General features: G+C 41.1%; 1 protein-coding gene across 3 annotated transcripts in view; it reads right to left on the bottom strand.

The window, feature by feature from the left end:
• Positions 1-14,190, bottom strand: part of LOC121870347 (hemicentin-1-like) — a 134,901-nt gene that overhangs the window by 30,486 nt on the left and 90,225 nt on the right. For all 3 annotated transcript variants that reach the window (XM_042372137.1, XM_042372138.1, XM_042372139.1), the window contains exons 5-8: positions 13,221-13,375; positions 12,865-13,009; positions 5,749-5,879; positions 2,407-2,566 (exon numbers count right to left, since the gene is read on the bottom strand). In XM_042372137.1, the coding sequence (XP_042228071.1) occupies positions 2,407-2,566; positions 5,749-5,879; positions 12,865-13,009; positions 13,221-13,375 (591 nt within the window). The remainder of the gene's footprint in view (positions 1-2,406; positions 2,567-5,748; positions 5,880-12,864; positions 13,010-13,220; positions 13,376-14,190) is intronic.

The following is a 14,190-nucleotide window of genomic DNA, read 5'->3' as shown; positions in this document are numbered from 1 at the left end:
GGTAGTGGTGGTGGGGTGATTTTGAGTTTCTGTTTTTATGTGAGTGGAAGGTGCAGGGTGTTGGGTTTTGTGTGAATTGAGTGTGTACATTTGGGGAGCTGTGTGTGTGTGTTTTGATAGGGAGAGACAGAGATGAGAGCAACCATTTGGAGAATTAAGCGCGTGGGATGGTGGGGGAAGTAGGGAACAGGTGTGTGTGTTTTGGGGGTGGTGGATTACTGTGCATGAGTGCGTGTGTACGTTTTCGTGTCTATATCTGTAAATATCGTTTCTACATTACTTACAAGTCGACGTAGGCCAATATCCATTTTCATTTTAGTTAAATCAATTACACCGATATTGTATTGGCTGGGGTAAATAATTTTGATGTGAAATATTCAAGGTTTGGCATTATTTTGTTCAATAAATTTATGGCAATGGTAAAAAAAAAAATATACCAGAAGCTTGAACAATTAAGCTTAGAGAAAAACACGGATATGCGTAAGAGAAGCTTAGAAAAGGAATAATCTTCACCCGTAAATCAGTAACTTGTTCACAGGACACAGGGACTTCCAACATTATTTTCAAATGTCTGGTGTGTTCGGGGATTCATTTGATTCAATACCGATTCACTAAATACAAACACTATTCAACTATTGCATACCATATTAGTTAACGAGATATACGAGTCCTGTTTCACTGCTTCGAACCGACCAGGACAATAGATTCGATAATGTTCCATGAGATACGAACCGTGTTTCTAATTTTCTAGCTGCTCAAGACATCGACCTTCAAAATGACTCAGAATCTTGGCTCGAGACACATGAGCCCTTATTTCACTACCGGGTACTCGTTCGGACTTTGAATTGGATATTGGTTCACGAAGTACGAGCCGCATTTTGCTTTTTTTTATTCCAGTCAGGACGTCATGTTTACTTTGCTTCACGATATACATTATACATGCTTTTTTTTTTTTTTTGGTTCCTGCGGGAAAACATAAGGGAGAACAATGTCAGGGAGAAGATTAGTCAATGACATGGGTGAAATCTTCGTGTTAATATGAACCTTAATACTGTGTGGGATATTGTGTAGGGGTGTGGGGGTCGATAATTGATCACGGTATTCCGAATCGTGGTTCGCTACTGTGAGAACCAGAAGCGATCGGGGAGCTGATGTAAGGAGAGAGAGAGAGAGAGGAAGACAAGGAGGTAAAGAATAAGAGAGAGGGCGGCAGACAAGGAGGTAAAGAGCGGAGAGGAAACAGGGAGAGAGAGACTTTAGAGACCCAAGGCTCATCATACGGTCCATTACTACACTATAATACGATGGAGACAAAAGATGGGGCAGTGTAACTCATCCAGTTCATTGTGGAGGAAAGCCGGGGTTATTATATAAGGCAGTCTGGAGCTGGGGAGGACCTTCGGGGGTGTAATGTGTGGGCGGGCGGGCGGGAGGGAGGGAGGGGATCTAGCTCTTGTTTTTCTATGGTTGATATATACATGTGTGAGACTGACATTAGGATAAAAGCATAATATGAGTGACAGCCACCTCACCGTATAAACCTGATACCTGCGTCGGCTGGGTGTCTTCATTTGCATGTTGCAGCGAGAATATCAACGAAGGAAGAAATACGTAACTGAATAAAAAATCAAAGTAAATGCAGTATTGTACCACGAAGAATGGATACACGAAGAATAATTGGTTAAATAATATTATTCCCGTCATAAAAAAGAAAGAGATAAATGAGGCATCGAATAAAAAGAAAGGAAGAGAGAAAATAGAATGATTGCATACTTGAAAGTGAAGAGCATCAGCGACATACAATATTCACAGAGGAAAGACGTTGGAAAATCCTGGCGAGAATCAAACGTGAACGATCCCCATCTGCATAATGTTTAGGAAAATAACAGAGAGAGAGAAGCTAAAATGACGACAAAACAAGACAATGTTCCTATTGGTATACAAGACACTTTTCCTCTTCAAAGATTTCTAGAGACAGAATATTTTCAGATCTAGTGGGGTAGAGACGTAAGAGTGTGTATTTGATTGTGGTTGGAAAGTTGTCAGTACTAGTTGCAGCTCGTGCGTGTCTGAAGTCTCATGTTAAATACAATTACTGGTAAATATCTGAACTAGGTCTAGTTCACTCTCGATAACTCACATATGCTTGTGTTTTGCGGGTTGACAGAAGAGGTTGACAGATTAGCAAGAACAGTTTCCATATGATTGATGTTGACGAGTGACGGATTGAGCTGTACAAGACTCTGAAGTAGACAGATTACGAGAAGAAAATCTACACATAAGGTTGACAGAGATGCCTCTTAAATTACTGAGACTGACAGTTAGATGAACCCAATTCTGGCATGATTGACAGACTAATAGACACAACTCCGACATGACTAAAATTAACAAATCGAAACAACTCACACATGACTCTGAGGTTGACAGGTTGACTCTCGCCCTCGCCCTCCAGGTTGACGGCGGCGCAGGTGTAGAGTCCTGCAGCTTCTCGGGTGATCTTCTGCAGGACCAGCGTCTGGTTCTGTAGGATGATGCCCCGGGTGACGCGGTGCTCCACGGGGGCGCCCTGGAGGAGAGACAAGTTATTGAAGGGCTAGGAGGGCCCTGAGGAGGCCTTCTGGTGAATGCTTTGCTCTTATGACAAGCAAGGGGCAGTAATTAAGCCTCTTCAGAGTGGAGGGTTGTTTAGGGCTCTTGGGTTAGACAAGCTAAGAGGGGAAGAACTTTGATTTAAAATAAGAATACAATAAAAAAATCGTGGAAAAGGCTTAAGATTGGAAGTGCATTATAACAAGACATAAAAGAACTCGGTGAATATAACGACGAAAGTTATCCCACAGCCGAATTTTTATAACGAATTGAAAATAAAAACAAATTCTACAAAAGAGACGTTACAAGAATAATCTTCTATAGTATAAGACAACATTTTTCCTTTCAATGGTTCTAGATGATGTACAAATTATTTTTTGGGGCATAATAAAGTGTATGAAACTTGAACCAAAGTTGTCGACTTGTGGACGAAAACTGATCACGAGTACCTAAAATTAACCATCTACTTGGTCTCATTTTTTTTTTTATATATTTACGGCCCCTTATGTCTCTTGAGTCCGTACGACCAACCTGCCAGATTTATTCGTCAATGTAAACTCGACATACTTGATACCCTGTTTATTTTACACGTTTAAATCTTGTTCTCTTTCGTCACTTGTTCTGGTAATTCAAAAGACTTATTTCCTCGGTAAGTGTCACTTAGTATTTAAAACAGGTAAGCATAGTTTATTGATGTAATGAAACAGCCAGAGGTGTGATCAGTGAGTAGAGGGGGATGGTAGGAAGGAAAGACAATGGTGTGGTGGCAGGAGTGCAGGTGTGGTGGCAGGAGTGCAGGTGTGGTGGCAGGAGTGCAGGAGTGGTGGCAGGTGGCAGGGCGGTGGTGGAGAGGTGGGGAGGCAGGTGTGGTGGCAGGGTGTGCAGGGGGTGGCAGGAGTGTGGCAGGAGTGCAGGAGGTGGCAGGAGTGCAGGTGGGGGCAGGGAGTGCAGGGTGGTGGCTGGGTGTGGGTGGTGGCAGGGAGTGCAGGTGTGGTGGCAGAGGTGGTGGCGGGGTGCAGGTGTGGTGGCAGGAGGGGCAGGTGTGGTGGCGGGAGGGCAGTGTGGTGGCGGGAGGGCAGGAGTGGTGGCGGGCAGGAGTGGTGGCAGGGAGTGCAGGTGGCAGGGGTGCAGGTGTGGTGGCAGGAGGCAGGTGTGGTGGCAGGAGTGCAGGTGTGTGGCAGGAGTGCAGGTGGTGGCAGGAGTGGGAGGTGGCTGGGTGCAGGTGTGGTGGCAGGAGGGCAGGGTGGTGGCAGGAGTGCAGGAGGTGGTGGCAGGAGTGCAGGTGTGTGGTGGCAGGAGTGCAGGTGTGGGGGCAGGAGTGCAGGTGTGGTGGCAGGAGTGCAGGAGTGGTGGCAGGAGCGCAGGTGGAAACGAATAACGAGGACAGACAATGGGTGAAACGAGAGAGAAGGATTATATGAAGGAGGGAATGGGGAAGTGAATTAGGAGATAAGGTGTAGATGATTAAAGAAAGAGGGAAGGATGTAGGATAGGACAATGCACTGGGGAAGTGTAGAACGGATGGGAGAGAGAGGCACGGGGAGGCTTGCAATGCCGACACGAAATAAGAGAGAGAGAAAGAACTTGAGGTGATTAGGCCTGTATTCGTCACACACGTCCTCTTGTTAGGCCTACTCGACCACGCCTGTTGGTTGGGTATTGGTATAATTTTCTGTGAATCGGGAGAAAAAAAATTGTCTAATATTCCTCTCACAAATAATGTGTATAATCTACTTTAGTCATGTAGGCAAGTTGGGTTTTAACGTAAGTCTATTGAACCTTTAATGTTAAACGGATAAAATTTATAGTGAAAATCAACGTTCATCACATGGCTTACTAGTAGTAGCCAGATAGTGTCGGGTATTAAGGGAGTTTGGTTGCGCTGTATATATGTATAAAAGTGGTGTGACGGGATAATAATTTCAGTAAAAGCTGAATGAGTTCTTTGTTTAGCTAACTGCCTTGAGGGGATTTGGGCTACATAAGGGTGATGACCTGATCGGACGAGGTCATGTCATAAGATTGAAGTCGACATACTGTACAGTGCCTGTTAGTGTTGTCGACCTTTCTCGTCAGTCAACTCAAGTTATTAATAGGAGGCTTGGTGAATTAGTCAACTTGTCAACTTTAAATGTACAGAATTAAAAAAGGGATTTCGGTCACCCTACTGCATCTATCGGGAAACTGTAGCTGGTGTAAACATTTCCTTTCTATCGCCAAAGATAACAGGAAATAAAACTATGTAATGGATTTAGAATATTAAGAAATAGGGAAGGATATATAGCAAGAGAATATTAAATGACGGAAAATTCCGATTATGAACTCGCCTCTACAAACAGAAAACTTTAATAATCAACGTAAACCAGAGGGTAAATGCTGGCGAAAACGTGGAGGCTGAGGATGGCAGAGTAGCTCCTCCTCAGCTTAGTAGATGGAAACTAAAAACAAAGTTAAATACAAAAAAACCCCTCTGGCCTCCCTGGCATGTCTGGACCCTTACCCTCAGTTTTACGGGCTGGAATCATTACGTGACGCAGATACGGTGGTCTCGTTAGGTAGTAAACCTGTCCTCCAGCCGGGGAGATACACCATTGCTATCATAGCTGGGGAAGTAGCTGGGGGCGTGGCAGGTGGACTGAGGCATGGCTGAGGGCGCAGCTCGGGGGCATGGCTGTGTGGCAGGGGTAGGGATGTGGCTGATGGGCTTCAGGTATGGCAAGAGCCTAGGGTCGTAGCTTTAAGGTTGGGAATGTGGACACGAGGCTGGCGGTGTGGTCATGAATATGGAGAATTTGGCTATGATGGGAAGATGGTGGTCAAGTCCCAGACTTGGACCCTAAATAAACCAAAGATATTTTTACTATCTCTTAACACTTTTCATACAGAGCTCTTATGCAATAATAATAATGATAATGATGATGATGATGATAATAATAATAATAATAATCCAATAATAATAATAATAATAATAATAATAATAATAATCCAATAATAATAATAATAATAATAATCCAATAATAATATTCTAATAATAATAATAATCTAACAAAGTGTGGGGTCTCAATGAAAATTCGGATAAGATTCAGGGTTCGTGTCTAGGGATTTGTGCGGCCGAATGAACGATTCAACCCAAGTGCGTGAGACAGAGGCAGGACTCACGTTGTGGTACCAGAGGACTCGCTGGACATCGGGGTTGGCGTTGATGTGACACTCGAAGTACACGTCGTCCGATTCTTTGATGGTCTCGGGGTCCAGGTTGCTGCCCATCTGTAGCGTCACCACCGGCTTGTCTGATAAAAGGAAAGACTGAGATTAGTATCGTTGTGTGTCTCTCTCTCTCACCACTGCTGCCACTTAATCCCCTCAAACTTTAACCCAGTTCGTGTACACAGAGTTATTCAAGGAGGCATAATGGCATTTCAAACAGCTTTTATGAGCGTAATAAAGGCTTTGTTGACATATCTCTTGTCCAACACTAATGGAACATCCTTACTTGCTCAGCCTTAACACGTGTTTCTGCTTCCTCACTACAAACTTTATTTTTCAAGGATTTTAAATGCCAAATTGAGTAGGACTATTGATTTTAATAGGAACTCAAACCTGATAGAAATGTTTTAAGTTTGGGCAGTATAATATTTTTCTTTTATAGCTAAATAGTTGTCACGAGTTAATAAGGTAAATTTTCTTTTATAATACAGTATTTTCTATTATCCAATCCTGTATCCGTGAAGTAGATGCTATGAAACAAACAAAGAGGAATAAAGGCAATAATAAGGGAGTCTGCAAGAAAGGTGTAGAAGGTAACAAGACGAGAAAGCTCTACACACGCTCCCTCACATGCCAGAACTTGTAAGCAATATATACCAGGTAAATAACTAATTACTAAGACATAAGTTTATAAAATCCAATCTTTTATGTATTAAGTTTATGATAATATACATCTAGGGACATAAAATGCGTAGGAAAGAAAAAATCATGACAGTAAATCTGAAAGGAGTTAATTAAAGGAAGTCAATAATCCAGGTTAAAAGAATTTATAATTTCGGATATGCAATTTTCCGTCATGCACAAGACATCACGTGGATTTTTTATTAACATTCCTTCTTCTCGGTAATATACAGTATATATAAATAGCATATTTTCATTCTTCTTTGGCGTCAGCTGAAATTTCATCACTATTATTGCATTCAATGGTCAGCACTAACAACATATATTAGTCAATAGTGAGAAAAAATAAATATTGACCCAGGATTTATTACTGCACGAGCCAATGACTCGTGTAAACCATTGTGTTTTATTTTTATCTCTTATTGATTTTCCTTCTGTAGACGTATCTCGCCTTAACTATTTATATCCATGACTTGTAGGGAAGGAATTTATGGACTTAGTTTTGGGTCACGGACACACTCCGTCTGACCTAATGGCTCACACTTAACCCCTCTTGTATTTGCGCTCGTAATTTAGTTGTGTTTAAGTGGAAATATGATGATGTCGGCAAAACTAAAGCGGTTTAAGTAAATTCTGTTGATATTTAAACCCGTGGCTTACTAATTAAGTATTTTGAAATCTTTTTTCCACTGCCGCTACACGCAGCTTTGATCTGTCCCTCTTTGAGTTACACTTTTTTCGCTCTGTGTAACTTAATTTAGGTGTAGCACTCCAGTGTATGTGTTACTACTATTAATGGTAATGCCGATCTGTTCAGTTCCATGGTTCGTCAAGGCGCCTGTAACAGATAATATATGCATTGAATCAGGGACTTGTTCATGATAAATGTGTCCTCAAGGGTTATGGCAAGTTATCCAGGCACTCATGATTTCACTCTACTGAAACTATCACCTAAACCTTTCTGCTCTTTTGGCTTATTAAGGATAATTTTTTCTTACCCACTACAAGAAAACAACAAATCACCTGTTGGTTTCTTCTGTGTTTTTGTGTATTTCCTCTACTTTAAAAGAACTAGGAACGCTACGGAGTTTATTTGTTATTTCTACCTTTGCAGTTGCGAAGATTTAAGAATGTCTAGTTAGGTGTAAAAGGACCACATCTCTGGCTTTCTTTCCACGACTATATAATAATTCTTCTATGTGATGGTTAAGTTCTATGAGGTGACATTATGGTTTCGGCAATGTAATAATTTTTTTTAGTGTAAATATTTTTCTGATGTAGTATTTATTCTTCTTCTTTTCGTTCTTCTTTAACACAAGGGACGAGATTGTACGAGTTACCGCTTGTAGTCAAAATATCTGGCTGCTTCTCCTCTTCCTCCCTCTTTTTCTTCCTCTTCCTCCTCCAGAGTTGTCCCCAATTCTTCTTTCTTCCTCAACATTGCTCAACAGTTTCCCGGGTCTTTTTTCGTCAAGATTCCTTACCATATTTTTTGTGCGTTCCTGGTGTGTGTGTGGGGGGATATGTGTGTAGGGGTGTGTTTGGATGCGTGTTTGTTGTTTGTTTGTTTTATCTTTCAATTAAATCCAATAAATCGTTAACTACCGATTTTCATTAGTTACCAGAGGATTTATATTCTCCACCACAAATTACAACATCCAATCGTTATCATTTTTATCATTTTCTTAAGTTAGGAAACGTATTAGTCTTTACTGTATACAAGACCACGTAGGCATCGTATTTGTCCAAAAGTTCAGAAAAATCAATGCTGGGATACAGTTCGTGGTTATGATCACTATTGAGTGTTAAGCCGAAAGGAGTTAACTTGCCTATGCATAAAATCTTAAGGAAGTCGCGATCTGTGGTTATAAGGTGAGGGAAATTAAACACCGTATTGGTATGTTTAACTCGATAAAAAAAATGGGAGCTGACCCACTACAAGCAGAGCGTGAGGGAGGAACTCTCGACATTGTCAACGGAGCGTCTTGGGAAATCAGGGAGAAAGACCTGAGGGCGCGGCACGTTGGCCTCACGCCGTAAAGATGAGTTATTCAGGAAAAGTTTTACGGAAAATATCATCATTTGAAAGAGCGCAGCGTAGAGAGAACTCCTCCCCCATCAGGAAGACGGATGAGAGGTGATGGGAAGGAGGAGGTTGTTCTTTTCCTCCCATCTCTCTTTCTCTCTCTCTCAACCTCTTTCACAGATTGTCTGGGGGGTGGATGGTTGGATTAGGAAGGTAGTGGTACGACAACATGCTGCAAAAATAGAATTATTGGACAGGATGGGAAGGAAGGTTGGATGAATGGATAAAGACAGGTTGGTCGGATCAGGATGGAAGGGAGTGGGAGAGAGCGAGGTAAGAAATTAATTTATTGGATAGGGTGGAAGGATTGGAAGAACAGGTAAAGAAAGATGGTAGGAAGAGAAGAGGCTCAGAAGGTTATATTAAGGGGTAGAAGGGGAGGTGTCAAGGGCAGAGTGGGAGTAAGAAAACTGTAAACACCTTTTTCTTAGTTTGATAAGGAAAATAGGGTAACTCCTAATCTCTCTCTAATACCGCACACAATATCCTTTAGAAGGTCGTAGTCTGGACTCCCTCCTCCTTCCCACCGTACAACTACAGCATCCAACACAGTCCGAAATTCAGAGCTGCAGCAAAGCGACTTCCAAGCGGCAGATCCAGCGGCCGCCAGCGGTACTCGGCGGTGCCTAGGGACCAACAGGCTGGAAACTGAGGATTGAACAGCTTTGAGACTGAATGCAGCAATATTACCAACTTCGGGGATACTGAACCCTCGACTTGGAAACAGCATCGACCTAGAATTGGACCTGGCGTTACCTGCCGTGTTGGTAACAGTCTTTAATTCCCTAAATGGAAGGCGTTTTCCATCCGAGGGACTACAACCTCCTCCTTCACACAATAACAACAGGGCAGAAAAGAATATTCCATAACCCTAAAACACAATCACTGACGGGAAATATTCAGTTTGTTTTCAGAAAATCTGTGAAAACTCACTTTACAACGCGATACATAGTTGCGAACTAACTTTATTATATGCTCTAACAAACGCCTGTTCCAACTCCAATTAAGTCTTTGAAACAAAACTCGGGACAAGCATAAAACCCCCACTGTCAAACTTTAGATTGGAAGTCAGAATGCTAGTGACATTTTCTTTACTTATGATTAAAGAATATAAATAAAATTCACACACGAATGGAATTTTGTGCGAGTGTTAGTGAATTTAAGAAAAAATAGCTTGATTGTCGTGTAAACTGGAGATATTTTGAGTGATATGAGTATAGATATTCAGGCTATCAAAGTAGATTAGTTAATTTATTTATAATACGTTCAGCAACATTTGGCGTCATTCATTTACGTTCTGTATTTGTTTTTTGTTTTAAAGAGACAAACATCGACCATGTGGAGGATCGTCCTATCAATTAAAACTATTTCACGTAAACATTGACGTTGGCTAACTGGCAATTAGTTTATTTTTTTCACTAATGTTTTATTGTTTCATGAGTGTAAAAGTGTACTGGGAGAGAAACGTCTTGAGAGATGTAAAACTCGTCAGATCAAGACGTAATAATTCATTTAGTTTTATAATATTTCAATAGAATGCTTTATCATTATTTTTACATTTATCCCCTTTTTTGTACATTTATGTTTTCTAGATATGAATTTACCTTAATCCTTACTAGTATTTTGTATTTTTTTTGTAGTTGAACTTGTTACTACACTTAAGTATCTTGTGATTACACTTTTTACTTACAATACTTGTATATGAATCTACCTTATGAAGATTTATTCTGTTTCATACGTAATGACTTTAGAGAGTAGGTTGTTATGTTTTCTATATGTATAAGGTCTATTTTACTGTTTTGTGGAAGAAAAAAAAGAAGGAAAAGTATATAATATTTTATTTTATTCAACGCTGACGATATTAACTAAAGTGGAAAGAAATTAGTTTTTATTGATATATTTAATGGTTTCAATTCTATCAAATTATTTTTTCCTTTTGTAGCACGGTATTAAAAAGGACCTTGCGACACACACACACACACACACACACACAGACGCGCGCATACACAGACGCGCGCATACACACACACACACACACACACACACACACACAACTACGTACGTTTAAGTAATAATTTTTCACAACATTATTTCTTGGCGTTGCTGTGTAATCTTCAGCTGCTGTCGTTACCTAATGGTCTAAGACTGCCTGAGTGTAATGGTTTATGAATGTGAGTCCCATAATTAAGGGTGTTAAGCCAGCAGTCGGGATTCATTAACATTCATACGGTTGAGTGTATCCTCTTAACTAGTGCTAAGGGAAACTGTTTAGTAAATATGATGTCAAGTCTGTTCATGCAACTAACTGTACACACTTATCTTAACCTATCTATACACTGCTTTCGTGCGTTCGTACAAACTTGAACAATCGATACAACTCCGAAAGTCCTCAGTCATCTAGTTAAAATAGTTTTGCTTATCGATTTCGCTTGAGCTCTTGGTAGCAAACGATGTGTGTCTTTAGTTTCAAGAATTCCCATCAACCACTTCAAACCTGTCACACATGGGCGCGGGGGACACAGGTTGCCCTAATATCACGTAAAAGAATTTGGCCTTTATAAAGATCAATGGAATTTTTCAAAAGCGGGAGCAACGTGTCCCGTCCATTATCCTCATTAAACTACATTGGAGTTTTATCGAATTCTCGTTTTTCTTTATATTCTAAATTGAAAAAAAATTATTCAACATTTTAATCGGTGTAAAACTCACTTTGTCCATTGCGTGTTTGGCCATATTGGAAAATGTATTAATATAATATCCTACTTCTTGTAATATGAAGGAGGTACTTGACTATCCGAGAGCACGACTTCGGTTTCATATTATTTTAGATGGATCAGGTAAAAGTAAAAATTCTAATATCCTTTAATTAACGGTATTTATCATCATTACATTCCTTGGAATTTGGTTTAATGGAAAGTAATTCATGTCTACAAATACTAGCGATGCCTTTTGAGTTTCCACGGCATTAGAGAAGAAAAGCACATTACTCCTAAACGAGGGAGTCAGTGGGGATGAAAGACTCTCTAGGAACCTCCATTCAGGTTCAGTCATTAGTGCGGCCCATACGGTTCTCTGTCCGACTCACCCCCTCACAGGTGCTTATGTGTACGTTCTTGTGTGTGTGTGTGGGGGGGGGGGGCTGCTGTGACACCCTGGTAGCTTGTAGAGGGTAAGGGGTTTAGGGCTAAGTCCCCATTTGGCTTGCTGTAGGTAGGGTTCTGAATGATAGGTATTGTAGTGTCGGCGTCTCCCTGTCGTCCTTAGGTCTGTAAGCTAATGGTCTCATAGGCATCTCAGGTTTTGTAATATAAGCGTCTTTATATAATTTCAAATGATATACAGCAAATATATTAAATGTGTATCCAAGTAGAGAAGTACTCCCATTTATGTCACAGGAAGACCACCAAGAAAATTAAATCATATGAAAGATGTTCAGAATTGTCCAAGACAGACAGAAAACATAAGCAGTAATAAACAACAAATATTTAAAAACTAAACTCGACAAACAATTCAATGTTGATCAAGAAAGTTTCAGTTGTCTTACTGTGTGTTGAGTTAATTCGAAAGGAAATAATGTATCTCATACGTGTAAGGGTGGAGGCCATAGTTAAACAATCGTTGGAGCGCCGCTAAATTCGGCCAAAAACTTGAACTATGGTATGTTTCTTAGTATAGGTACTCGTGGGCACGCTGATCCAGAATCTGTTCCACGATTCGATTGCGAGGTAATTAGTGGTCGTAATAACGCTTGGAATATTTTAATGACTTTTTTCAATGCTAATTACTAGCCAACGATGGGTTTCCGAGGTGCGATTTTGATGTTTTTGTGTTATTATTTTAAGTATTTAAGGTGTTCCGTAGCCTCTGATCCCCTGGTGCATGAGAGCTAACCAATCTGACTCAAGGCTTATGGCTTAACCCCCGAAGGAGTCGTGTGGTACCGTCCCTCGCATATAAAAACACCACTCAACCTAGCTGGACCACCATCCCAGGGGCATGAAATCCAAGGCCGGTATTCTAAAGCCATTCAGCCACTGCCGACGCGAGACATGAACGGTAATATGTGGTGGTTGAGAGAGACGCATCAGCACTAACAACAACATATGGAGTAGGACACACCGAATGATAAAAGGGTAAATGGAACTTGAGAGCAGTCATCCGTGGGTATTCGTAGACCAAGCTGGCATAGAAATAACTCATAGAATAATGGACAGAAGATGCCAAGAAAAAAAGGAGAGTTAGGTAGACAATAACACTGAAAGGGGACAAAGTAAACAATAAGAGAGACAGAAGTAACTCACAGAAGATGTTGAGTTTGAGGCCGTCTTCCTTGGCTGACTGCGGTATAAGCTGGTTCTCTGCTCGGCACGTCAGGTACTTGCCGCTGTCAGTCATATCCGCGCTGTACTTGAGGATAGATGTGGTCACGTTGCTGTCTGGTGACGTCTGGCGAGTGAGAGGGGAGCACAGGTCAAAGGTCAACAAAGGTCAACACGTGGCTAAAGGGCATATAATTACAAGTCCTAAATCATAATAAGACCAGACCAATGTGTACTATCCTTCGTAAAGACATTATCCATAAGATTACGACAGCTCATCACTACAGCCTAACCTAACCTAACCTATTGAGAGAATGTTATGGTTTTCGTGGACTCACCGTCATGGCAGCATCCTTGAGTGCCGTGGTGCCACCTTTCCACCAGCTTATGATGGCAGCTGGCCGTGATCCCCAGGCCTGGCACACCAACTCGTAATCGGTCCCGGCACTCAGACTGCCAGTGCCACTGAGGATGGTGACGTTCTGCGGTTGAACTGTAGGGGGAGGAAGGGAAAGAGTTTTGAGGAAGGATTCATAGATATGTAGTCGTTTAGGATATACAGAGTATTAGTAAGAAGATTGTACAGTAGAGGTTCACAGTTATCTGTTAAAACGAACAAAATAACTACACCCACCCACTCACTCACTCACTCACCCACTCACCCACTCACTCTATACTCCACATTCCACTCTTCTCCTCCCTTCTCTCGTGCACCCAAACATGCACTTACAAAACACAAGAAAGCACACAAACCTGTCAATCATTGTCGTATCTCATCTTGCACCTGGACCTACTCTTTCTCTCTCCTCGTTTTGTGTCCTCCTCCTCCTCCTCCTCTGTGCGTGTTATTCTCACCTTCTCTAAGGAAAACTCAATACCAAAAGACCTTCCACGAAATATAAACCCTAGTCCTTCATATTTTTTTTTTCATTGACATCAAAATTTTTATGAAAGTTTTACGAACATTTTGATTTATTGAGAAACTTAACTGAACAAATAAAAAGAATTATCCGGAAACCGAACCGAAAATCCCATTAAATTTGACATACAATCGAAATCATTTGGACACTTGACAGGAAATCATAAATTCCCGGATATTCGAAAAGAAAAACCGATTTATCCAGAACATCGATATCTGAGAATTATAAAGAAAGCTTCCAATTAAGTGCTGATTACCTTCCCCCCCCCCCCCCCCACCTACTACTTCCCACCTAACTAATTTATTCCTAACTAACCACCACCTGATTTATCCTCCCCACTCATGACCAACTAATTTCTACCCACTTACCACCTACTAATTTCTTAACC

The sequence above is a fragment of the Homarus americanus genome, unplaced genomic scaffold, assembly GCF_018991925.1.
Source record: "Homarus americanus isolate GMGI-L3 unplaced genomic scaffold, GMGI_Hamer_2.0 scaffold40856, whole genome shotgun sequence".
Taxonomy (NCBI): domain Eukaryota; kingdom Metazoa; phylum Arthropoda; class Malacostraca; order Decapoda; family Nephropidae; genus Homarus; species Homarus americanus.
Note: the sequence above shows the minus strand (reverse complement) of the source record. Positions and strands in the feature narration are given on the sequence as shown.